A 27,124-nucleotide genomic window follows, 5' to 3' on the forward strand; every position below is an offset into this window, starting at 1 on the left:
TTGAGTGGACGGACGCCTCACAAACGGACATACATACATACATACATACATACATACATACATACATACATACAGACTGACCGCCGGACGGATACCCATCCCAATAGCTTCTATAGACTATAGTCTATAGTAGCTAAAAACCATCAGCAGCATCAGTATATTTGTAGTATATGGTCACCCACTGAAAATTCAACATGAAAGAGTTTCTGTGTGAATTTCAAGCTCAGATATTGGGTCACAGAGAATGGGAGATTCATTCAACACTAAAACTCCTCTCTATAGGAATAAGCTCCTGTTGCAGAGAGCGCCCCCAAGTGACCAATCCTTCACCCCATAGGGCTTATGACGGTGTACGTGTATATGCATATTGGTATAATGTTACCTGCTTCCTTCGGAGCTTTGGAAATTTTAGAATTCTTTTCTGGTCTAACGCTTGTGGAGGCTCATTTTGGCTCATTTTGAAGCTCTTGGAGTAGGTATGTTTTCCTAATCTCAGTTTTGTGAGAATCAAAAATTCTCCAGATTACTCCAGACTTAGCGCAGGGATGGCAACCATTTTTAATATCAAATATTGGTAAATGTCAAGTAATTTGTTTTTCAATTACAGTGACCCCTGATTTTTATCCTTGCTTTGATATTAAAGTTTTGTTGAGGAGAGTGTGCAAAATTTAAGTCTTTCATCTTTAAGGCACGTTCTCACCTTAGATAGTCCTTCCAACCGCTTGACATTTCACAAAACAGGCAAAAGATCTAAATTTTAATCTGAAATTAAACACTTTATTCAAAGTGCTTTAATCATATTTATACACTGGTTGAAGCCTTTACTTACATCTAGAACAATTGCAAATATTTAACAACAAAGTTACCACTGTGTAGACTCCTGATTCTGTATGGTCAAAGTAAATATTGCTGTGTTCATTGCTAAATTTGTAAGTGGATGAACTACTTGTCACAGATCTGTTACTATGGGCCATGTACAGTCTACCTACAATATGATTGTTTCCATACGTGTATGTGGCTCTATAACACTCACTATAATCTCTGTCAGTTTGGACTCTCATGCATTTAACTTTAACATTTGGGATTCTTTGTCATCAAAATATGGAAAAACTCACATTTCACCAATTTAATACTTCAATACTTCAATCAATGCAGTTTGAGTGTACAGCTACATTGACAGAGGCAGTCACTGCCAAATACAGGCCGGTACTGAATCATGAATGTTGTCATTTGTGCATTTGGAATATTTTACAATTCAGTATGTAATTCACAATATTTGTATTGCATAACCATAAACAAGCATTGTTACTATTTCTAATTTCGACACAGGTTTGTCTTCAAGCTTTGCTGATTTTTACTTCTGTTTCACATTTGCACGACCAGCAGTATCACTGGTGGTATATCCTCCTTATGGCTTGTTTATGTTTTTCGTCCATGATCTTTGAAAAAACAAGCTGCAAAATTTGTAAAATCATTTTACTTTACTCCAATTATTGAAGTAGAGCATTAATATTTTCACCATGATACAATCACCAATTCCATATTTGGTCAAAAAGTAACAACTTCATTGTCACAGAAGATGACTTGCTCTAAGTTGGAAACAAAAATAATGGTTTGTGTGATTTTTGAGTGTAAACTGACAGAACAAGAAATTTCTTCAGACAGTCCTGTTTATCACTGGAGTGCACACACCTTTATGCAAACATTTTCTTTGCAGATTAACACATGGCCTAGAGCACAGAAAGTGAGTGCTATGCTCATTTCATTATCAAAAAGTTTCATATTATCCTATATTTCAGAAAAAAGTTATATACATCTTGTGAAAACTGGAAACTTACATTAGTAAATTTACAACATATGATGCCGAGAGTCCTTCTTCCAACTGCATAAAAGTGAGAGAAAATATGACAAATACAAAGGAGATACATGAAGGTGATCATGTCAGAATTTTTGATCGTATCTGTGCTTGTCATAGTATTGTATTCCATGATGATAACTTTCAGAGAAATTTCAGAGAAATTTTCAAAGAAATTTCTATTTCTTAAACCACTGGAATTAAAATGTAAAACAGCATAAGTCTGATGTGAAATTGAAGAAAAATAGCAAAATGCAGCTGGGAACTCTCTTTAAGTAAATACATTGTACATAAAGTTCGCAGAAAAGTGAGAAAGAAATAAAAGTATTTTCTCTGAAAAATCTGTCTCTTTGTTCTCAAAAGTATGTACGCAGTACATTTTACAACATATATTACATAGTTTTCAAGAAAAAAAATGGTGAAAGAAAATAGAGAAAGAATTTGTTTCTATCTAGCTAGCTTACTAGGTATAAAAAATTTTGATATTTTGGAAAAAAGTTTGCTGTATTATAATTACAATTTGTACATCTTGGATAAAAAACTCTCCTACATTGAAATTCACTATTGAATTTGACTTGGCTTGGCACAAGAATTCATTGGAAAACGTAATCATGTGATTAATACTATGCTATCGGTAACTTTGATATATCTTGTCAACTACATGGGGATGAAGCCATCACATTCAGAAAAATTTACCAGACGACTTTCTGTAACTGCTGCTGGCAATGACAATGTCGTCATCGCTGTCTTCTTCAGATTCTTCCATCGGTATCTTTGCAATTCGGCTGCTACTCGTACCAAACTCCCCCCTCAGCGGACTCTGTATTTGTGAAATAGGGATCAATGCCATGTCAACAACAAACAGGTTAACATCAAAATATTTTCAGTTCAAATGCAACAGTTTTTACGTACAGGATGTTTAATTTTTGTTGTAGTTTGCGTAAATGTAGTTTGCGTAAATTTCAAGTTACCGAATCAAACTAACACATCGGCAACCACTAGTTCACCTTGATAGATTACTGTGGTAGGTGAATGTACCATTTTAAGGTCAGAATGAAAACTAAAGATACTGAATTTATGGCTAAGTTTTCTGATGATCAAATGTATGTCTTAATTCTTAATATTTGGATAACTTTGAGAACATGTTAGCCATCATGACACAGAAACCAAACTTCGTTTCAGAGGGCGCCCTCTAGAGGCCTTCTGAAACAAATCATGATACTCCTGTAAGGCTATGAGTATTACATTTAGCTTCTATCATAGATGACAACAAAATTCTATTTGCCCTATCACTGACTAAATAAATGTTCACTGAGAATCGATTCCTCATAATTTGAACAGATACACACTGTCCTGATTTAGTTAAAAAAACACAGGTTTTACATCAAAATGTTCCAACATCAAATTCATTGACAAAATGTGGTCTTAGTTCAAACTCACTTTCTTCTTAAGAAGTTTGTGATCTGTATTTAAACTCATTTATTTCAAAACTATCCTTGCTGTACTGCAGTCGATACGAAGCAACAAGAGATTAAAACTAATAACCAGAACAGTGAGGAAATGGGATGACAAGATGTGACACACATCAAAGGAATTATGGTCATAGGAATTTCAGTATTTGTTGATGTGTATTGGAGTTGTTGGCATCTACAAAATTTACAATTGATGAGAATGTGAAGAGACTACAACAAGGGCTGGATATGAAGCACAATGATGAGAATCAAGTTATAAATGTTTACCCTGCAATGCATGCAGGGTTGCTGTTAAACATAGGGGAAAGTTATCCACAAGTGTAACATGCAAACTGAACACAGGACAGTGTTATGACACAAAGGGATAACGGCACAAATGCCAACATCACAAGATAATTGTACATTTCAGGATGGAATACAGACACTAATAGCAGAGGGAACCTGTACATGTGTTCACAACACTCACCTCTCGACCCGATTTTGAGCCAAATGATCGCCCTGAAATGGAAGAATACAAACAAATCTTTATTATCTCTTCTGATTTCCATTTGTCATAATTCAGTTTAGGACACTCCCCAGTCCTTCAGTTCTTAGTTACGACTCTATTTCATTTCTTGTAATGAATTGAAATTTACTGAACTGTCCAAAAATGTTCATCTAGGAAGACAAACTTGCCATTGTGGGTGATTATTTACTGTCTATGTCATCTACACTAAAATCATGAAGAAAATTCCCTGTGATTGTTTCCGCAGCCTGGACGATATGATAGAATATTTTATAAATTACTCAATATTTTCTCATCTACTACATTCAAAGATTGCTCTTGGAAAGCCAACGATTCAAGAAAACTTTTACAAACACACATATGATTTTGTTTACCTGAGGAAGGTCTTGTTTTGGATACAGACGATGTTGATGTCTTTTTCCGTGTTGGTGTTGACACAATCAAATCATCATCAGAATCATCTTCCTCATCTTCAGAGTACTGAGAAGTAATGGTGCTTCTACCAAAACCTGTCCACAAAATGTTAAGATGTTAGGTATTCTCCTTTGTTGACAAAATAACCTTTTCAGTGCTAGACTCCTATGATGAAATTGATGTGCCCTCACCTATCTGCACACAGTGAGGGAGAGAAACTCACACCTTTTGCTATCGGATTTCAGTAAAAACTATTGTTTTCTATGTCAAAGAAAGACCTCTGTACTGGGAAGAAGAAGTGAACTAATAGCCATTCAACGTTTTACCACTCATGCTTTATCCATAACTGCCGCCATACAAGTTGAAGTCAAGAAATATGCCTGACAAATACCTCTTACAGTCAGCTACTGACAGTGTGAAAATGCTTTCAATTTGTATGTCAATTGTTATTTATTGCAATTTGTTGACAACATCCACACAAAGTCATTATTCCATTCCAAGGTTATTGTATTGTCATCTTTTACTTGACACTGAAACCCATTGCACAGTGATAAATCTGAGAGCAGATCAATATGACTACAAGCTCACTACTTTCTGAGTTAGTTTTAAAAGGCTGGGGTAAAAAAAATCCAGGCAGCCTTACCTGATTGACTTGTTTTCTGGAATTTTCCACTGTACGATTTTGATCTTAAGTAAGAATCAGAATCTGATTCATCTTGAGGAGGATATCTGTTAACAAATGAAGAAATTATGTAAAAAACTCACCAGCAAATAGCTCATAAACGTTGAATGTGAATGCATTGTTATCACAGCAGAGAAAGAGTTCAAGAATATACGCACTGAAATAATCAATAAATTTCAACATTTCCTCATAGGGATCCACTGACAAGCCTGGTTTTGTCACATGTTTCTCGTAGATTCAATATTAAGTCCAGGGAGTTGTTTTTTTGCTTTTATATATGAAATTTCTTCTAAAAAAACAGGGCTGAAAGAATTAAAGTGCAGCATGAAGCTCTTTCAGTGCAATTTTTCATGAAGTCCCTGAAAAGCTATGTCCGAATTTTCCAACCTATTTTTGAGAAGTTGATCTAATGTCACTAAAATTCAGTAACTCTTGATGGGATTTGAACTCACTACATACAACACCCAGTCACATAGCGAAGACATCATAGTCAAAATTGCTCAGCCAAATCCCCACCCTTAATAAAGAGTGGTTCAATAACCGAGCTATAGTTGTTACAAGTTTTCTGATTTGCGACCCCTCCACACGCTGTAGAGTTCACAAGGCACCTGCACACACACTCGATATCACGCATCACTCAAATTTTTATCAAAGTAATGAATATATCGCTGAACTAAATGACTTCCTGGTATACCTGACCTACTGGGGATAGAACTGGTGATATTCCTAATGTAAATGATTACTTAAAAACAGATTTTGTACAAGCAAATATAACTGTAGTGCTTTGAAGAATTTTCTTTTCATTAACAGTTGTAGTAATACATTCATCCAGTATGTATATAAGCTTGTGATTATTTTTCCCTATTAGAAAATTACTGACATGAATTTAATTGTATATTTTAAAGTGTGATAGTGTTTCAAAATACAATGCATTTTCAAATTTGACTACATGGCAAAACTTTATTGGGATACTGTAAATATGACAAAAACAACAAACTTACTTGGGCTTGTACTTGTTAATCTGTTCTTTTCTGTCCCAATGACCTCTAACAGCAGATTGTATGGTTGTGGCGGCATCATCAAGCCCACTTTCATCATCCAGTTCTGAGATGGGTGAGTGAACCCTGCTGCTACGCGGTGTACTGCGGCCACTCACTGAAGAGCTGTATTTCAGTTTCTCCGATTTCTGCAGCTGTTCCTTCCTTGAAAAGTGCCCCCTCATTGATGATTGAATCAACACAGCTGCCTGAATGTCATAAACAAATATATCTTTGTCGTAAGAAAGTTACACTTGTTTATAATGTTGTATGTTTCAACCTTGAATACTTGTTCAAACATTTCCCTTACATTATAATAAATACTGCAGCAATTCCTTAATATTAAATCCTATGTTTTAATACATTTAAAAATTGTTCATCATTTGAATATTTTGTCTGTTTCAAAAATATACACAGAATGTTGGTATATAGCAGCTAAAAACAGTATGTGCCTTGGCTCGAAAAAGGCACCAGTAGAAACAAATCATTACTAAAGCCTTACACGACTTCAAACAAAAACTTAGTCTTGATGGAATCACTGAATATATTTTGAATAAAGGGACTTCTTTTCTGTCAGGATTCTTTCATCACAGTCAAATGTCGCCCTTAAACACCCCTATTTCCTTGTACAGATGTCCAAATAACGCACAGAAAACAAAGTGGTTATTCCAAAATGTTGCAGTCAGAGGGACTAGTACAAGCCAGTTGTAAGATCTAGAATTTTGAATCTTTAATTGCCCAGCTATTATGGTAATTGTATTTTTCTCACAATTGCAAAAAATTGCTTTCAATACTTGACAAGTGTCTACTTACATCATCTAGTTCAGCATCTTGTTTCTGTAAGAAAGAGACAGAATGTAAATTAGCAACATTCACTACAACATCACATAACATATGAAGAAGAGCCTAAAGTTACATATCGGACTCTTCCAGACCTCTGGAATAACTTTCACGAAAACCTAACACACAATAATTAATTAGACACAAACCCTTTGTTTGTGTTTCTTCCAATTTTTCTGGATTGTCTTGGCGGAATTTTTCTCTCTCAATTCTTCTGCTCTTCTGTATCTTTCTTCCTCCTCAGCTCGTCGTTTTGAAGATGCTGTTGATGATGCAGAGCTTGGTCGTCTCCTTGGGGTCGGAGTTGGGGCTCTCTCTGCCCTCTCACTCAATTCAGTTTCAAGCCTTGCAATCTCCCTCATCAACTTCTTGATTTCGTCTCTAAACGTACAAGTTCAAATTTTATTTCAGTTAATGTGAGACAATGCATACCTTGAGTTATTGGTTCATCTTTGTGTTTTGGTAACAATGTCTATATGGTAATATGCTGTGTAGGGTCCTCCATCAATTGTTGATGAAGAAACTAAACCATCACAATAATTAACCATGTTTAACGTCAGGAAATGGCTCTTGAGAGAAATGGTTAGTTATTTTTACAATACTTTGAAATGAAAGACTTAAGCATGAAAAATGATGTGCAACAGTTAAGAAAGAGGTGTTTCTAAATCTATCACTGACTTTTTACACTATTACGCAGCTTAACAATTGTATGAATGGTGTTTAGAAATGAATGTGTTCATCCGAAATGCAAGCTTTGGATCTTTTTAGAGACTTCTTTTCCTTTTCTATTATGTCAAAGTGAGTCTTATGTTTGAAATGCTGTTTACAAACTACTAACAGTAAAATTAAGAGTTATTTGCAATGTCCTCTGCCAAAGGAACTATAAAACTGGTTAAGAATGTTAACTTCGAAGAATTGAAAACTTCATATCGTAAAACCCGTATCAATAGATTTCTATGCAATGTCTGGCAGATATAGAATATATTGTCAAATGGGAAACACACAAGTTACATGAACAAACAAGCAAAAAATATCTATTCTTACTCTTTTTCATCCACGAGTTGTCTAAATTTCATCCTGTCTTCCTTCAGCCTTATCAATTGGTCACTGTTTTTCTGTCTTTCCTCCAGTAATTCTGTTTCTCTCTTGTCTAGGGCTTCCACTCTGTCAGCAAGTCCACCAGACAACACTAGTTTGCCTGTGAAATGAAATGTTATACTGTATATCCTCACATAAATCCACAGGAAAATTTTATTACATGTAATTTATAAGAGACACACAGACCAGTACATGATTTGAGATGAGAAGTAAAGTCTTATGCAATTTGAATATGATCATCTTCAATTTCTTATTGTCAGAAAACATTATTCAAGTCTTAAAATACTAATGACTTTTAATCCTTTGCATGATTACATTTTGGTTGGATCTGATTGTTTTGTGTGTTTGGTGGGACCGTAACCTGTTCAACCTAAATATCCTGTAAAATGGTCCACACTCACCATTGATAACAATAGGTTTGGGCCAAACCATTATGATGCAGGCCACAAGGGTGTTGGAAAGTATCAATGTGTTGATTGACTATATTCATACCTTCAACTTGGGTTCCTGATCTGGTTAATTTTGAATCAAGGATTGATCCACTTTCGTATCTCTCTAATTCCTATATTTGAGGAGAAATAAGGAAACACACAAACATTAGCAATACTGTCCTGGATGTACAGGCAAAAGGTAATCATCGTTTTTTGTAAGTGATATTCTGATACCAAGACGGTTAGAATGACATCAATTTGAAACAAACCATGAAACACTCATCAATCTTACATCTAATACAGCAGGAAAAACCTTATGAGAAACATTGATTGCAGCTACAGGTGTGATTACGTTGGTGGTCTAATGATCTACTAATCAGAATAATTCCCATTTTTACTCTTTAATGATAAAGTTTCTTAAATAATGACAATTATGACCCACCTTCTCCAACTCTTTAATACTTCTGAGTAATTCTTTCCGATTCATGTCTTCATAATCAACTGGAAAAAACAGACGGGCACAATTAATAAACAAAAACGACATTAAATCAAGACTTTGATGAAACAAAACCAATGTCGCTACTTTCTCATTTCCAATGCATTCACTTGGCTCAGAATATTGTTTCAAATTCAGTTTTATTGTTTTCTAAAAATTATGTCTGTTTCATTATGCAGTTATGACATAACTTGACAAACTTTTACTCACTCTCTTAAAATTGAACTAATGACCCATATTCAAGGTAGAGACATCCTGACAAGAATACTTATTCAAAATGTATTCACACTAACTACTAACAACAAACAGTATAAACTTACATTTGCCCTTCTTCCGTTGCCTTACATTCTTCTTATCAGAAGTCCTTGGAGAAGATAAGGATCCATCCAGCGCAGAATCCAGATCTTGTTTGAGGAGTTTACATTCACTTTGAAGTCGTTGATTGGATTCTGTCAGTCTGAGAATAGTAGCATTCAATGCTTTCACCTTGGCTGCAGAGGGCGCACTTGCATGCTCCGTCCTGGTGTTGAGAAGAACAGGGATGTTCAGTAATAGAACTCCAAATATTCAAACATTTTACCACCATTTGTGATATTAGATTACACAAAACATACAGTTCTAAAACAAGTTTTATGAAATGATAAAGGAGAACAAGATGTGAAAATGGCTGTGTTTGACAACATTCACTGAAGTGCTTCACTCTTTTATTGCAGCAGTAAAATTATTCAGGAGTTCATATTTTTTTAAAGTCTCCCTGCGCATGAGCAAAACATTTTGCATATCACAGCTTTTAAAAGACAGAATTTGGATGAAAATAAAGAATGTTGTGGGTGCAATTATTGATAACACAAATGCTCTCAGAAATACAACAGTGTGCAACATTCAACAACTGTCAACATTGTGAACCACAGTGAAATAAGAGGCAAACCAAATGAATGTAGATTGAGTTTTATCATTTAGATTGACAGAAAAAAAACAAAACATGTATTCCATGTGGCTCCAACATTATTATAACCAACCAACATTTAAGCATTTTTGTTCAAAATATAAATTAATATGACACACAGAATACTTGCATGATTCATTTACGTACAACAAACCATTCCATGAATACAGTTCGGTGTTTATATGCATTTACTGTTTTCAAAGTGATGTTAGTATTGGAAAAGAAAGTTTTTTCCGCTTGCAGGCTGAACAGAAATCACACAACTAATATAAATGCAGGAGTGTTAGTGGCATCTCACAGCAATTAAACTCTAAACTATTGAAAATATTACCTTCTTCTGTTTGTGAGTTTGCAAAGAGGTGGGTAAACAAGAAACAGTAGGATTAGAGGCTGTAGGGATATTATTGAAATATCTATGAAGGGTGAAATTCTGATTTTTACTGGCTGTGAAGTTTTTTATTGGTGAATTCAGCACCGGAACGAAGGTTCATTTTCTGCTGTTGCAATGTTGTAAAATTCTCTGCTAAAAGGATTTTCTTTCAGGATGTGTGACATACCGTAAATTATTGATGATTCTCGACTATAACACACATACACCCATCCCATGTAAAAATTTTATAAAGATTTACTGGACAAGAGCTTTGTGTTTACATTTTCAAATACGATGTGATATAAAAGAACATTGCAAATCTTCTTGATAGCTTTTCAAAACAGTTGTGGTCAGTATGTGTACACAATTACTAATGTAAGCATTCTGCTTGAGAATCACCAGATTGGGGCGCTCTTCATTAAATTTTCAAATACCAACACTTACACTCAAGAGAAGAGAGAGAAAATTATGTTGGCCTTTGTATTAGCTCCATTGCAAAACTTTCCTGTTTTTGAATGACTGCAAAATATATATGAACTCTACATATTTATAACATAACTGAACTGTGGGGCCATGAAGTTATCTTGAAGACGGCTGGAATCCAAATCAATTTGTCATACATCTTCAGCTACTTAAGAAGCCATACAAAGAGTGTGTTATGTAACTAAACCAATTGTGTTTCACTTCTATTGTTTGTAAACCTCGCTAGCAGCTCCTTAATGGAAGCCAAGTTCAACATATCATTGGCTGCCGATAATTTTTCACTGCAATAACAATACTTACTTTCTGGCTTCCTGCCTGAAACCGTTGGCCGCAGCATTCCGTAGTCTTAGTATCTGTCAAATTGAAGATAATGATGGCAACGTACTTTTAAGTATCACTCAAAGTGTAACATTAAATACTGTTACACAGATAACATGCCTATTAGCTTCAACTGCATAGCGTCTTTTGATTCTTCAGTTTCAACAGACAATGCTGTGTCAACATGCCCCATGTCAATTTTGCCCAAAACGGATGATCCATAATTACTCTTGTGTTCCACAAATGTTCTATTCCCACGGTAATTCATTGATTGAGTCAGACAATTGATCCAATTTGACTGTGCTATTTTACACTTAGAACTAGTCACAAATGTTATTTTATTTACGTTAGATATCATTTTTGTGTGTATGGCGAGAGGTATCGGCAAGAGACTGTTCACAAGTATTTCATGATGGTGAACACAAAAAGCTATCAGAATACATAAAACGTATAAACAAGTACATTAATAGAACAAATAAAATTCCATAAAACTCTTTCCAAAAACAACTCATGTATATAAAAGTTTGAAAAAGAATGTATTGAAAAACAAGTTTTCACATTCCTGAAGGTTTTTTTGGAAATTACCAAAACAATGTTATGGTAACATACAGTCTGGCATTAAGATTCCAAATGTCATAACTGTACTATCATTAGTATGCAAAATTAATGTTTTGTGAGACTCAGCAATAACTAGTACATTCATCTAAATCATGGAAATGGTCATTTGTTGGTTCCAGTTTTTTTGGTGAAAACATAAAAATCACAGGTTATGGGCTCTGACCACAATGTGATGCAATGAACAAATGTGCAAAAATGACAAAACATTTCAAAAACTCTGTCAGCAGACGCAAACGTTGTGAATGTATTACTGCATTCGGTGAGAAAATGTAAAGCTGCAATCAGCCCCATTGCAATACATGGGAGACAGATTTCCCCTCTGAATACCATGAACCTCTCATGTTGTGGCTGTCTGTGCAAAACACTGTCCCCCATTACATGTACCAGTAAATTTAAGGGTTTAAGAAATATTTTTGGCTTGAGTTACAACCTCAGAAAATTGTTTTCAGGCATAAAATTGCAAACCACTGAAGTTGGTAACATACCTCTTGGTAGTACAAGTCATTTTCAACTTTCAATTCTTCCAACTTAGTACTCTTCAGATCACTCTGCAGTTTACTGAAAAAAAAAAATAATTACATTATATAATGATAATCAAATTTCAAGTGGTTGAAAAAATACATTGTGAGACTTCTGTGAAAATTGATCTCTATCTAGTTTCCTTGCATAGAGAGAAGACTGCAGTGCTGGGAGTGGCTCACCTCAGTTGATATTCTTTGTCTCGTAGCGTCTGTTCTAATTTTAGATTCTTCTGTTTCAGACTGTTTACGACCTACAGGAGAATGACAAAAAAAATTATTCACAACGCTATGGATATTAATATAAACAGGACATGCTGTGAAGCCTCCAACAGACAGAAATTATACTACAATTTTATACATTCTGTAGGAGGAAGTAACTTTGGGAAAGCAGAACACATAAAAATGACAGATGGGTGTAGAATATAGTATATCACACAGGAGAATAAATTATGACATTTTAGTTTCACCAGGCTGACTTCACTACAGTAACTATTTATTAGTATGGTATATCAGGTACAAGAAATCATTATGAGACTAGAGGAACTAGGATTTCTCACTTACAGCTCCAGCATCTGGTTTTCTCTCATTCATTGCCCTTCTAATGTCTTCACTCTGAAAATTCAACACAGTTTCAAAACAATATTAATAATCACATGAATAGCATAATAGATGCTTTCTGGTTTCAAAGAGTGTATGATAGATCCATTGGAAGAATTTATGCACAGGTATGGGAAAACACAGACACTCATGAGTTTTCATATCTTGAAACAGTTTCAAGCGATTAGTGAATATCAATATCTGTTTTCACCAATTCAAAATAATGTTTGGTATAATTCTAATATTTTTGTATGACAGTATCGGACCTCTATGGAGGATAAAAGGGTTAACAATTTGCAGACTTGAATTATTTTGGCAACCTGTACTTTGCTGACAAAATACCATACATCTTTGTATGAATATTTCTAGCTACCATTACTATGGAATTAGACAGTAATTATGTTTGATGTAGTATGACAGACAAACCTATTGACTGTCAAGTCTAGAGTAAATTTCAGAACTGGATCAAGTGTTTTTGTTAGAGCATTTATTTATAGACTCTCAAATCCTGGTTATGCCTTTGTGCCAATAAATGAATACTGGAAAACATTTGGGAAGGCAACACTCAGACAAAACTACCTTGCCAGGATCTAACAGCTGTTCAATCTGCTTCTGTTTCTTCACATTCTCTTCTTCAAGTCTTCTGTTCCTTGTGGACAGAATTGAATTTTCTTCTTTTATGCCGTTCAGTTGCTGGAAAGATAAGAGTTGTTTTGAACAATGATTTGAATGAGTCTGCTAAAAACATATGCGTCGGACATGATTTAATAAAGTATGCAGACAAAGTCAAATGTGGTATTACAGAAGAATACGCTTTGCTGACGGGACATAAACATTCTCAAAAATTTTGTGTGGACTTGTTTTTTAACTTAGTTAGTATTTTCTTCCCACAGATTTGACATTGAGAATCACAAAAATTTTAATTCAATTATTGATAAATTTGGGGTAATTTTACTCATCTGATACAAAATTTGCATAGTTGGCTACTTGTTTTACTCTTGATTATTGACATGTTCATTGCCTAATTTCTGCACAAATTTGCATCTTTTTTTTTTGCTGAATGTCTATGTATTCACTGAATTCATATTAAACAAATCATCGTTCCATCATTATTGCAGAGTTGGTATACCAGGGATAACTTTTTTTTGAAGACCATTTTAGACTGTTTAGATTTCTTACCCTTTTCAAGTCAATGATGTCGTCATACATATCTTCTTGAGGTTTGTATGCTGGAGAGGCTCGAGCAGATCTTGGTGTTCCTGTTGTGGGGCAATGGACACTGTCTTACAACAAATTTGAAATGAAGGCCACAGACACTGTCTGAGGACAAATTTCAAATGAAGGTCCTAGACAGTGTTGTAGGACAATTTTGAAAAACAATTTTGAACAGATCAACAAATACATGGACTCTGGTAACTTAGCAACAAAGTGGGATGCACTCTAAACATACAGTACATGTACTCCATGTACCTGTACTCCATGTAATATATGACAATGCACAATTTTACTGCCATAAGTTGTTCTGGTGTTGAAATGCAAACAAACCATTCACCAGTAATTTAAAACAACATTGACTTTTTGTAGTACGAAAATTATACGCTGATGTTCTACACCAAATATCCAATACACAGGAAGACCACAAAACTGTATTTGGTGGAAGCCTATTTCCAAAGTAATAGGGTTAAACGACAAGAGGCGTGATTGGTTGAAATTGGAACTACTTACTTCCGTTTGGTATAGTATCAAAGTCTCCCATCGTTCGACTTCCATCAAAAGCTTTGCTGGCAGACTTAGGTCGCTTGATGGTAGGGCTACTCTGTGTTGTAAGGTCTGTCAGAAAATTTATAAAGTATGATAGAAATTAAAGGTAAACTAGTAATTAATCGAATGGTAATTTATCCATCTAAACACTTACCACACAAACCACCGATGTGAATCCATCTAGTCTACAAGAAAATTTAAAGTTAGCATGAATTCTATCTACAGGAACAAATAGTTTTAAGGGACGCAACAAACTACACAATTTCTTTCTCTTTGCAGCTCATGAAAAATTCTTCAAAAATACAGACTGGAAAGTGCACAAGAAATTCACGATATATAATTATATGAGGTCACCTCTCAGTTGGAAAGATCAAGTATAAAATCACACCCACACAAATAGTTTATGAAACAAGAAAGGAAATTATCAAACCTAGACATGCATTTAAAGATCAGTCACCACTCTTTTTACATAGAAGTTGATAAATAGAAGATTTTCACACTGGACAGGTAAAGTACTTTGTCATTGACTCAGTTATCACACATGCAAAGGCAAAAAGCATTGGAGATTTGAAGACAACCTGCCAATCAGCATCACCCAAGCAACTGCTGTCATATGTTTGCTTGTAGGATCGGCAACCTGTTGGGAGGTTCCTGTGTGTTTGGGGATGAGGGGGGGATGGGTTGGGGGGGGGTGTGGCTATGCATGTGGTCAATGTGCTCATGTGATAAAAGAGAAGATATAAATTGAATGATGCTGTTCCATGTCAATGTCAAAAACTGTGATACCAACTTATCACAAATACCTAAAACAAGACTTTGAATGAAACAACACCACTCAGCCTGGAAGTTTTACACCGCATATCCAGCTATGACAGGACGGTAACCTGTCGTGGATACTGTTGGACAATGCTACACAGAAAAGAAGAATGTTTCAAAACATGCAGAGATGCAAAGTTATGAAAAATTGAAAAAATTCAGAAGTAAAAGTGGCAGCAAACCATCATGCATATGATACCATACCAAAATACCCAGAATGATACAACAGATTAGGATCACACTGTCTTCACTTACTGTAATTATCTGGGAAAGAAGACAGCAGAAGGTATATTGTTGTTGTTGGTTTCTGAAGCATGTTCTTTTTACCTTTTTTCTCAAATCAAGTTTCCACAACATGAATTTAAAAATATATCTGTTTTGGTGTGTTGCTTGAAGCTATATCATTTAATCTTACCTACCCTGTACACAAGTTAACTCACATTATGTGCTATGATCATACACTTGCACATTGTTATAAATAAAATTTTCTCACATTTGCTTATTTTTACCACAATTCTCTATTCGCCTGAGGTGAGCTTATAACAAAAGTAAACTACTTTTCCCCTGTTGCTATGTTGCCATCTATACACACTCAATTGGAGAATTTTAGTTTGCATTTTTCTTGAGGACACAAATTTGTTATTAACCTGACAAGTGACATTATAGCCACTTGATCTTTTGAAAAAAATGGCGGTAAAATTAAAATTTCCCTTCCAACATTTTTTAATGAATGAGTGTAAACTGTATTACTCGAATATGATAAAATTTCTACGGACTGGATGCAATTTTTGTAGACCTTTGTCACACATGTAGAGTGCCTCATCTCCAACGGCAAAAGGTGTACATACCCAGTCCTGATTGATTTGTGAGAATGGCAGAAAGGGTTAAGCTAGGTTTTAACAGACTGGGATACCATTCAGGACTCAAAATACCTGGGTGCACATGTTACACCATGTGTGTCAGTGTTAATTTGGTGCAGGTAAATTGCCAGACTCTTGTGCAAACAACATTTCCCACCTATAAGTTGGGGCCAAGGTTAGGGATATGGTAACAGTAAGTATTTGGTGAACAAATGTCTGGGGATAACTGACCTGGAACCCTACCTAGTTACTGATGGTCTTCAGAAACATGTTCAAAACTACTTTAATTATTTAGATGTAACTCTACTGTTTCCACTTAATTTTTATAGGTGTTTGGTATGATTAATATTGAAAAACAGTTTTCATAAAAAAAATCATCATGAGAAACCATGATGCACGGTTTCATCTCTGTTGAAGTTTTGCATGTTTGTTTGGTCAGTGAAGTAGAATCCCGGGTGAGTTGTTCGTATCTTGGTAAGTGAAGTATGTATTGTTCAAATTTTGGAAGTAATCCATGGGATCAGAATAGGCCACATTGCAAAGGGTATCTACGAATCACTGTAACATATTATATCATAGACACCCTAGCGTCTATGATCATACCTCCACTATAAAACTCTAGACTGACTGACTCCAGGTCATCAATGAGGTGAATGGAAAGCAATGAATCAGTACTAGTATTTAAGTCACTCTACAAACACTTGACAGAAGACTTTCTAACACATGTAGTGGAGCAAAAAACTTTTCTGTGAAACGAAAACATGACAACCAAGTGACATTGTAGACATCAAGTCATCACTTGGACTATCTCAACATCGTAGTTGTCAATTCAAATGTATTTGCCACTAAGTATCTTAGTTGTCAATTCAAATGTATTTGTCTTTCTGAGTCAAACTGACACTCTTCTATCTGTCAGTGAACTTATTTTGATTTGGTGACATATTGCCTGAAGATTGGCAAAGCTTACAAACTTTATGCTGCATGAGAGTTTGCCATGTGTGTTTTAGGTTTGTGAGGACACATGTCAGAACAATGACAATATTAAGTTCGTCGATTTTTTATGCGTTTTTGAATTTTCATTTTGATGCAGATTACAGAAAATCATTTCTTGAATGTGTGCATTTTCAAAACAAGTATTATCTTTGTGAAAAGTACATCAACGTCGTAGAAAATATCTCCTACCTCAGATTTTCCTTTGTCCAAAATGAAATGCAAATCAATTTTTGTATCATTTGAAACCATCAAACAATTATTACAACCATTACTGTAAAACAAGTCTTTTTAGCTAGCATTTTCTTTGAGCTAATTTAGCTAAGTGTTTAAATTCACTAATTTAAGATGCCGCTAATTCAAACTTTTCCCCATATTAACTATGGTCAAGATGTCAGCTATATTAAATAAAAGCCAGCTGATTGCAATAAAAGTCCAAAATCACTAAAAAAGCATGCCGCTAAGCCTAATTCAAAGTGTTTTACAGTAAATGACATCCATATGGTGGCTTAGTTGTGTTGCTGTCACTTTCAGATGTCAATTCAAGAGCAGATTTACATTGAGAGAACTTAGTTTCTGTTGAATTTATGTTATTATCACAGAAAGCAACATTAACTAGCGGTCAAGCTACATTAAATTAGACATTTTATCAAGAGAATAAGTATACCTATGACAGAAAACACACATGCTCACACTAAGTGTTTGTCAACTGCTTGTAGAGTAACCATGTTTAGATAAAATTATTCCAAAAATCAATAACATGTGACAAGATATATTGTAATACGCAATACTTACATCCGGTTCCATTCCTCATGCCGTCAAGCCAGAAATCTCTGGCTGTTTTGTTTTTTGTATCAACAGGCTTTCTTGCTTTGGGATGGCTTTTTGTAGTGGCATACGGTGACCCTACACATGATATTAAAATATTAATCAATATATGAGTACACACGCCAAGTACTTTAAAACTTACCTGTGTAGCAACAGCTATTTTCACATTTATCATTTTAAATGAGAATGACCAGTTCATACTGAGTAAATATTAATAATTTCCCAGACTCATAAAAAACATATATTCAAAGGCAACATTCAAAGCTACATTTCCAAAACAATACAGTAGATGCAATATGGAAAGTTGTGATATTCTCTGAACCCTAGTCCCATATCTTAGACAGGAATGATACAAGTAAATTGGATTATTCAGTTAATTAATATGAACAGCCATGTATATGTCTATTAGTATTCAAATAAATCATAGTGTATCAACTAAAGCATCTTTAAATTTTTTAAATATGAGTGTCTGTGAATATACATGTATACATACAAAATGGATGTAAAAATGCCCCTTAGAATCTTTCAAAACCAATCTCTTCTTTGCTTTTCACATATCATATGACTGTAAATGAACACCTAAATAGTAATATTACCTTTTTTCTTTTTAACAGTCTTCTTTTTTGGACTTGATGTCAGGTCAATCTCTTCCTCGGATTCAGGAGACAGGTCCTATGCATAGGAAATATAGTATAAAGGGTGTAAAAATGTCTTCACTTTTATACATATGAAATACTTGAATTATTGAAATATTTTATCTCTACAGGAAAATCAATAAATTCAATATTAGTATTCACATCATATGCTGCATCTTCCTCATGAAAAGAATACATGAACATGAAAAGATTCTGATGATATGTATGTGACCTAAAATAATCCTTAACAAGTTATTATTTATTATCCCTATGACACCAGCCACCATGACCCTAGATGAACCTGGCACAGCCTACTCACCATAAAACAATTTTGTGAACAGAAAAAAAATTAAGAAGGAAACAATTTATATCATACAACATCCTTCTAGTTTTTGTTTCAAATTGTATGCCATATATTGCTTTTGATGGCTGAAGTGCTGGCTATAGGTTAAATTGGTGCTGGACACAATAGTACTTTAATCTACAGACGATCAATAGTTTAATGTTCTGGTGGCGTGTGTGCAGTAAGCATTCTCAAGATTCAGGGTGGTCAAGCTCATTACTGACTTGTGTTTTACCAGATTACACACACGCCCAACACAAAATGTAGTTGTGTGTAGGCACATCTTTAATGCAAATCTGTCTTTGGTTATGGTTATTTTTACTTTTGATTGGTAAGTTTTACTAAATACTATGATGTGAGACTAATAAAATATTAAGAACGCATAAAAAAGAGGGATGATCTGATCTAGGGATCTGCTATCAAGTATGGAGAGGAAGTCTGCCTAGAAAATTCCAAACACATAAAATCCTCGCACAGGAAACAATTTTGGTATTAGTAACGTATTCAATGTCCAATCGATACTTGATATACTGAACGACGGACAGACAGTCAGTCGGAGAGACCTAACCTTGAATATTACATGTTTGTAAACATGGATTTTACGATTCAGTCGGTTGGTATTTTTACGGTTGAGAACTGCTTGCGAACATGACATAATCTTCCCTGCTACATGAACTGGGGTGGTGTACAATGGATATGCGCTATCGTTTGCTCCCTAAGGGGTTGGACAAAACCGTTACCTGAGTTCCCAACATAATCAATGACAGAATGACATTCGGTCACGTCGTCGTCAATGCAATACTGACCTCAATTTGTGGCATGGTTACAAGTTCCAGCGGAAAATTTACACACTACAGTCCCCTGCAGGTTCACTTTCCGTCTGTATAGAACGTTCGAGATGAACGAAATCCTACGAAAAGGATATTGTAGACACAAATTCACGACGTTTCGTGTTTTCGCTATCTATGTTCTTCTCAGTCGGTAGTCCACTGCACTGGAGCCCATGTTGCTGTTGGAGTTCCCAAACACTGAAACAGATGGGGGAGAAGTATGTGATTTACATATTCTCGCGTGATCCTGCGTTAGTACGAGTCACTACACGACATGCATGATATGTACCGTGTACGCACTTTATCAGCATCTCGTCGATATGACGCGATCTTTCACTGCAAACTGTGTTACTAAAAACATACAATTTGGAATATTTTTCTTGCTACAAGAACTTTTTTGTCACTCAGAGAAAAATTATCAAAGTGACATTATTTTAATTGTCCAAATCTTTAAAAATTCGTGTTCCCCCACATTCCATCGTTGACATGTGATCGCAAAACGCTTAGGCTGCGTTCACAAAAAACGATTAGGGGGGGGGGGGGGGGGCTGGAGGAATTCAGGGGGGGATTCGAAAATTTTTCGGGTAGTAGAGGGGGGACTTGAAAATTTTGCTCTACCTGTAGGGGGGGGGACTTGAAAATTTTTGGTTCCCTTTTGTGTTTACATTTTCCTATTCCAAGTTTTTGTAGATAATTCAATGAAAAATGAATACCATTTTTAATGTCATCATAGTAATAATTTAACAAAATTTAGAACCATTTTGTCACATTTCATGACTTGTATCTCGAAAAAATCTAAATGTGTGGTTTGTCGTAAAAAACAAACTTGAGCCTCCTAACCTGGGCAGAAGCTGCAACTGTTAATGATTTCTGCAATATTTCTATGCAATGGAACAACTATAGTTTCCTGCTATCTCCCTACAGCATGCGCAAACACACAATATTTAGTTTGTCAACAAAGCCTGTATATATAAATATAAATACGTATTTGGTGATAATTTAATTGGAGTCCAGGCTGACAGTCAGTTGTCAGTGTTTTAATGCATGGTACACATATATAGGCTGTGATAGCATTAGCTGAATACTAGACAATTCAACATGCTGTAGGGAGTAGAACAAGAATGCAGTTGTAAAACTGAACAAAAATATTGCCAAAATTATCAAAGTTAATACAGCTACTGCCTACGGGTAGTGTCACTATCATTAATGCTCTCCTCCTGCAGTGTCACTGTCACTGCATACCTGATCAGAGCAAGAGATAGCTCTGACTCTGATGTACATGCAGAAGAGTTTGGGTCAAATGATGCTCATGACAGTGAAACATACTTGTACACAGATCAGGCCAGAGAGCAACACATGGAAGAACACATAGAAATATTTGAATTCTGGCATATGAGAATAATCAAATACGGGTATTAAAGAAAAAAGATGGGTCACCATGCTTGATTTTCTAAATTTTCACATTCTTGTTATAAAATGTTACAGAATCTGATGTAAAACTTTGAACAGTAAAGACTAAAAGAAAAATATGTGACCAAATGGAATTATTTATTTTTTAAAACAAATTTAAAATTATTATACCCAAAATTTCAGAGATTAAAACATTTATTTGATGAAATATTTTACCTTCCAGTGTTGTCAATTTTGAGTAGCATCTAATCCATATATGTCTTGTAGTTTTGAAACAAATTTTTGGTAGGTCACTGTGCAATATGGCAATTAGCCAAAATTCACAATTTGCCTACTCTCTCATGATTGTCATTTTGTGTGCTCTTCAGCAGGAGCAATTGACCTGGCCAGAATTGGATTAACTCATGTTGGCTTTTAGACCAATAAATCTAAAAATTCACTGATGCATTTAAAGAACTTGCCTTGGGAATATGACTATAGAAAGTGCTAAAAAACAGGTTGTGTTGAACACCTGTGAGCGGAACGGCGCTATACATGTTTATTTTTTCTGCGCTCACATCCTTTACAAATATGCGGGCCTGTGATAGTTAGGGGGGACTTGAAAAATTTTGACCATATAGAGGGGGGGCATTTGAAAATTTTTTGGGGTACTTAGGGGGGGATCTGAAAAAAAATAAGATTTCAATCGAAATTCCTCCAGCCCCCCCCCCCCTAATCGTTATTTGTGAACGCAGCCTTAATACAGTGTTGATAAGCCTATTTATTGTTCATGCATCATAATTCACACTGTATCTTTCTTTACAAAATAGCTTATAAACACGATAGCTACAATGAAAAAAGTGAATTGAAAAGCGCGGATTGAAAGTGGTGTCACTCTGCTTAATTTTCAGATAAAGCGACAGGGGTATAGGGCCTACATCACTTTGCGATAAATATTGCCCAATCAGCTGGGAGCACTTTCACTTTTTAACCAACTTTTGTCTTCCAATACGAACATAATTTGTAGTGGAAAGTTACGCACACTTGTATCGAAGGAAATTACAGAAATCTGAGGTTTGTCACAAAGTATTGATATGTGTTGCATAACTCGAAGAATGCCAGAAAGTAACTCACAGGCTTGGTTGATGTCTCATAATTTTCTTGTCTTACACGTTACTTCTGCGATATATACTCAACTATGACTACACAAGCAAAGGTATGTTTCTGATTTTTATCAATCTTGTACCTGCATTTGGATTCTATTGTAGTATTACCTATACTGTTTTCTCTCAATCGACAATAAAGTTGATGAACAACATACAGAAAAATGTCAGGGAAGCCGTTTTACTGAGTTTTCTGCCTGTTTACGTATACCTCTGCGACGTGTTATGGTAGTTTTATATGCATATGCCTTGAAGTAAGGATGACGTTTCTTTCGCAAAGGTACTCGGCCAATCCAAACTTTAAAGTTACAAAACGACGCCAAAATTTAAGAATGGGTTACACAGTCCATGCTGTACAAATTAAAGATCACCACACGACTAGAATTGGCATGATACCGATGTGATTAGTCGGCTGCATTTATGAAAAAAAAAGACCTTACCCCAAAAAATTGCTACAAAAGGTTTCTCAACGGATTTTGATAGAGTCAAATGTGCTTAATAACATATTAAAAGTCTACCAAAATCTGACCACCGAAACGCGTCATTTTCAAGATGGCGTCCAAGATGGCCGCCATATACTTAAAATGGCCATAACTATACCAAAAAAATAGCTACAAAGGTTTCTCAACGGTTTTTGATAGAGTCAAATGTGCTTAATAACATAGTAAAAGTCTACCAAAATCTGACCACCGGAAACGCGTCATTTTCAAGATGGCGTCCAAGATGGCCGCCATATACTTAAAATGGCCATAACTACTTAAATATTATACCTAGACTAGTGATGTCTGTGTCTACCACCATGTTTTAGTGGTTTAGGAATCCAACTATCATATCTAGATTATAGGCAAGTGGTCATAAGTCCCATAATTTGCATATTTGTACATGTATTAAAAATAATTACTGTCACATTCTTCGTCCGGAACATGTTGCTCATGTGGATTTTCACAATTTCCGAGGTTAGGTAGTAAAGGGAAAGCAACTCCACACATCGTTCATATTTTGGGTGTTTGCGTTTTGTGTATGAAATTGTGTATAATATAAGTGTATGTCATGTTTGGCTGTTTTAAGAAAAGTGTTGCTTAGCCATGGTGAGACGTATCCGTAATCTACGTGTCTTGATGTTACTCCACACTGGAGTGGAGAGACAAGTGTGACACTGCGATCCGTTGGCGCTGCATTTCGAAAACAGAGTTTTCTTCATCAGTCGCTTGAAATTCATTCTTGATTGGTGAGACGTGTTGAATGGTTGATTGTTTTTATTTGGTAGTATATTGTTCCACTTACATTTGGTGTTCAAGTAGGGAAGCTAGAATGTCTACTGGTTGGTCTTGTTGTGTTTGTGTAGGTTCGTGTGAACCTGAGTTCGAGCTGTCGTCGCTTTTGTGAAGTCTGGCACTTATAAGTGTATTGCCTATATTTCTGTTCCTTCTATATGCGATTATTGGTTGATTTTGGAACAGTTTTTTATTTAGTGTTTCGTCTTTTTCAAGTTCATTTCAGTTTTCTGTCAAGGCTTGCTTGATTTTTGTCATTTCGATGTTACGGGCTATATGTTGTTATGACGACTACTGTATTGTTGGTAGCGTTCTTTCTTTCTTTTTGTTGTTCAAGCTGTCTTTTTTCTGCTTTTATGATCTGTTTTTCTGATAATGCGTTCTATTTCATTTTAGCTCATATTTGGTATGTACATAAATAACAAAAACAGCTTTTATGGTGAGTCGGTGGCGTCTGTGTGTCTCTATGTATGTATGTGGGTATGTTAGTGCGGATGTATGTCCGTCACACGCAAAAGCTCCCTTACCGCCAAAGCTATCATCTCAGTATTTGGTGTACAGGGTAGATGCAGGGGCTGAGACGTGACGTTCTTCAAATGGACGTCAAAATGTGCAAATGAGGTAAGAAAAAGGAAATCCTGCAAATATGTAGGAGTGGTGGCATGCCAGTGACTGAAACAGGCTACTCCACTGACCTTGCGTCATTTCCTGTCATTGTTTTTGAACTGTTACATATTAACAGACCTGCTCAAACTAAAGGGGGACTAGCTGTTTTTGCTATGCATGTTGCTAAAGTTGACCTCCAGTACCTAAAGTTTCAGACGTTATTTACTTTTGTCATTCTTGTTTTTCTGGTTTATATATTTCTTGTTGTTTTTCTGGCTGTACTGTGCAGAAATCATTGTCATAACATCAACTTGGAATTTTCCTGCACTGATAGAAACAACATTTATTGTTGATCTTTGGTACCCATACTGGTATGTACCAATTCAGATCAAATGTGATGGACACCGTATAATTGCGGTATTTTTATATTGTCGGTCTTGTAATTTTTCACTAAATTGTGTGACTTTCTCTGTAAAATCGGTTTCGTTGTTGCATGTTCTGATGTATCATAATGTTTCACCTTTGATCAGACCTTTGAATGTTGCTGCCGGATGGCATGAGTTTCTTTGTAAGAACTGGAATGTATCTGTTGGTTTAAGTGTGTCTTGGTGTTGGGAATGTTCTTTTTTGTTGTATCGACGACCTTTGTAGATAGTCAGGTCTAAATATGTGATTTCTTGAGAGGAGCTTTCAAACGAAAATTTGAAAATAGGATGCATTTTGTTGATGTTTGATATGAATTCATTGAGTTCGTGTTGTGTTCCGATCAAAATCAGGAAAACATCGTCCCTGAACCTCAGCCAGGTCGGCATTTGTTGTTTGTGTTTCTGTATTATTCTCATTTCTGTCTCGTGAAATGTAATATCTGCTATTTCCAGCGACGAGGGAGACCCCATAGAGCATCCCATATTTGCCGGTAGAATTCATCGTTTAATTCAAATGTGTTGTTTTTAAAGATTATTTTTAGCAGAGCTATCATGTATTTTGTACAGTAGTCTTCATAACAACATATAGCCCGTAACATCGAAATGACAAAAATCAAGCAAGCCTTGACAGAAAACTGAAATGAACTTGAAAAAGACGAAACACTAAATAAAAAACTGTTCCAAAATCAACCAATAATCGCATATAGAAGGAACAGAAATATAGGCAATACACTTATAAGTGCCAGACTTCACAAAAGCGACGACAGCTCGAACTCAGGTTCACACGAACCTACACAAACACAACAAGACCAACCAGTAGACATTCTAGCTTCCCTACTTGAACACCAAATGTAAGTGGAACAATATACTACCAAATAAAAAAAATCAACCATTCAACACGTCTCACCAATCAAGAATGAATTTCAAGCGACTGATGAAGAAAACTCTGTTTTCGAAATGCAGCGCCAACGGATCGCAGTGTCACACTTGTCTCTCCACTCCAGTGTGGAGTAACATCAAGACACGTAGATTACGGATACGTCTCACCATGGCTAAGCAACACTTTTCTTAAAACAGCCAAACATGACATACACTTATATTATACACAATTTCATACACAAAACGCAAACACCCAAAATATGAACGATGTGTGGAGTTGCTTTCCCTTTACTACCTAACCTCGGAAATTGTGAAAATCCACATGAGCAACATGTTCTGGACGAAGAATGTGACAGTGATTATTTTTAATACATGTACAAATATGCAAATTATGGGACTTATGACCACTTGCCTATAATCTAGATATGATAGTTGGATTCCTAAACCACTAAAACATGGTGGTAGACACAGACATCACTAGTCTAGGTATAATATTTAAGTAGTTATGGCCATTTTAAGTATATGGCGGCCATCTTGGACGCCATCTTGAAAATGACGCGTTTCCGGTGGTCAGATTTTGGTAGACTTTTACTATGTTATTAAGCATATTTGACTCTATCAAAACCGTTGAGAAACCTTTGTAGCAATTTTTTTTGGTATAGTTATGGCCATTTTAAGTATATGGCGGCCATCTTGGACGCCATCTTGAAAATGACGCGTTTCCGGTGGTCAGATTTTGGTAGACTTTTAATATGTTATTAAGCACATTTGACTCTATCAAAAACCGTTGAGAAACCTTTTGTAGCAATTTTTTTAGGGTCAAACCATATTTTCAGCCGACTAGATATGATACATATTGAAAAATCAAGTGCCGGTGTATCCACTTATAAAAAAGTATAGGCCTACAGTCACCTGTATTCTAAATATGCCCATATATGGTAAAAAGGGCGTTCCTTGGTATTCAAAATTCCCATGTGAGGACGCTGTTTTTAAAAAAGCGGCCACCCGCTTAAAATCTGTGATTGGTTAGATTTTCTCTTTCCATGGTAACTGTGGCAATATTGGAACAGGTGACAGTATACCTTTAATAAGTTTCCTTTTTAAACTCGGGTTACGGAAAAAATCAATACCAGTATTGTTCACAATATTAAACCTACAAGCAATTTATGTGACGTTGTCACAATCTTTAAGCTTAGAATAGTCGGGAATGTGGTCTGCATCATCGTAGATTATGAGTACTTTGTGTGCATGATTGATAAATGATGAAAAAACATTTATGCGATGTTCCCAGAAAACTTTTCAGACATATTGGTTGATAAATAATTCGTACACTGGATAGACGGGGCAGGGCACATTTTAAACATTGTTATTTTCCAAGCGGTTTCTTGGCGGGCGGATGTATTACTCGTATCTATCACAGCGGACGGGGAATTTCGTTCTTTTCTCCCAGGGATGCGCCTTCAGATCTTTGGGTAGTCAGAATTCCGACTTGTAATTATTGTAGCACTCCAAAATTTGACATTTTTTCGGAATTGCACGACATGTAGGCCTATACACATTTATTTACCAAACAGAATGTCACAATTACTTATTTCGGTTGACATCGCTGTTCTATTTTTTAACAGCAGCAATCTTAAGGCAA

General features: G+C 35.5%; 2 protein-coding genes across 2 annotated transcripts in view; one reads left to right on the plus strand and one right to left on the minus strand.

Moving 5' to 3' along the window:
• Window positions 1-27,124, plus strand: part of LOC139151902 (probable endonuclease 4) — a 577,101-nt gene that overhangs the window by 247,031 nt on the left and 302,946 nt on the right. The window lies entirely within an intron of this gene.
• Window positions 756-19,966, minus strand: LOC139151888 (IQ domain-containing protein E-like). Its single transcript, XM_070724920.1, has 21 exons — window positions 19,723-19,966; window positions 18,535-18,610; window positions 17,906-18,016; window positions 14,409-14,513; window positions 13,863-13,942; window positions 13,263-13,376; window positions 12,648-12,698; window positions 12,267-12,337; window positions 12,051-12,123; window positions 10,930-10,982; window positions 9,151-9,350; window positions 8,777-8,835; window positions 8,396-8,465; window positions 7,850-8,003; window positions 6,955-7,186; window positions 6,779-6,802; window positions 5,930-6,174; window positions 4,890-4,975; window positions 4,207-4,341; window positions 3,794-3,825; window positions 756-2,675 (listed from the first exon to the last, which is right to left on the minus strand). The coding sequence occupies exons 1-21, from the start codon at window positions 19,735-19,737 to the stop codon at window positions 2,538-2,540; spliced, it is 2,124 nt and encodes a 707-aa protein (XP_070581021.1). The 5' UTR covers window positions 19,738-19,966; the 3' UTR covers window positions 756-2,537.

The sequence above is a fragment of the Ptychodera flava genome, chromosome 15 (assembly GCF_041260155.1).
Source record: "Ptychodera flava strain L36383 chromosome 15, AS_Pfla_20210202, whole genome shotgun sequence".
NCBI lineage: Eukaryota > Metazoa > Hemichordata > Enteropneusta > Ptychoderidae > Ptychodera > Ptychodera flava.

Bases quoted from the DNA above. Each gene is read 5' to 3' on its own strand.
- LOC139151888 (XM_070724920.1), bottom strand. The intron at 8,466-8,776 runs GTGGGTCATAAT...CCTCAAATATAG, and splicing joins GTATTAAAGAGTTGGAGAAG to GAATTAGAGAGATACGAAAG. The intron at 3,826-4,206 runs GTAAACAAAATC...CTTCCATTTCAG, and splicing joins CAAAACAAGACCTTCCTCAG to GGCGATCATTTGGCTCAAAA.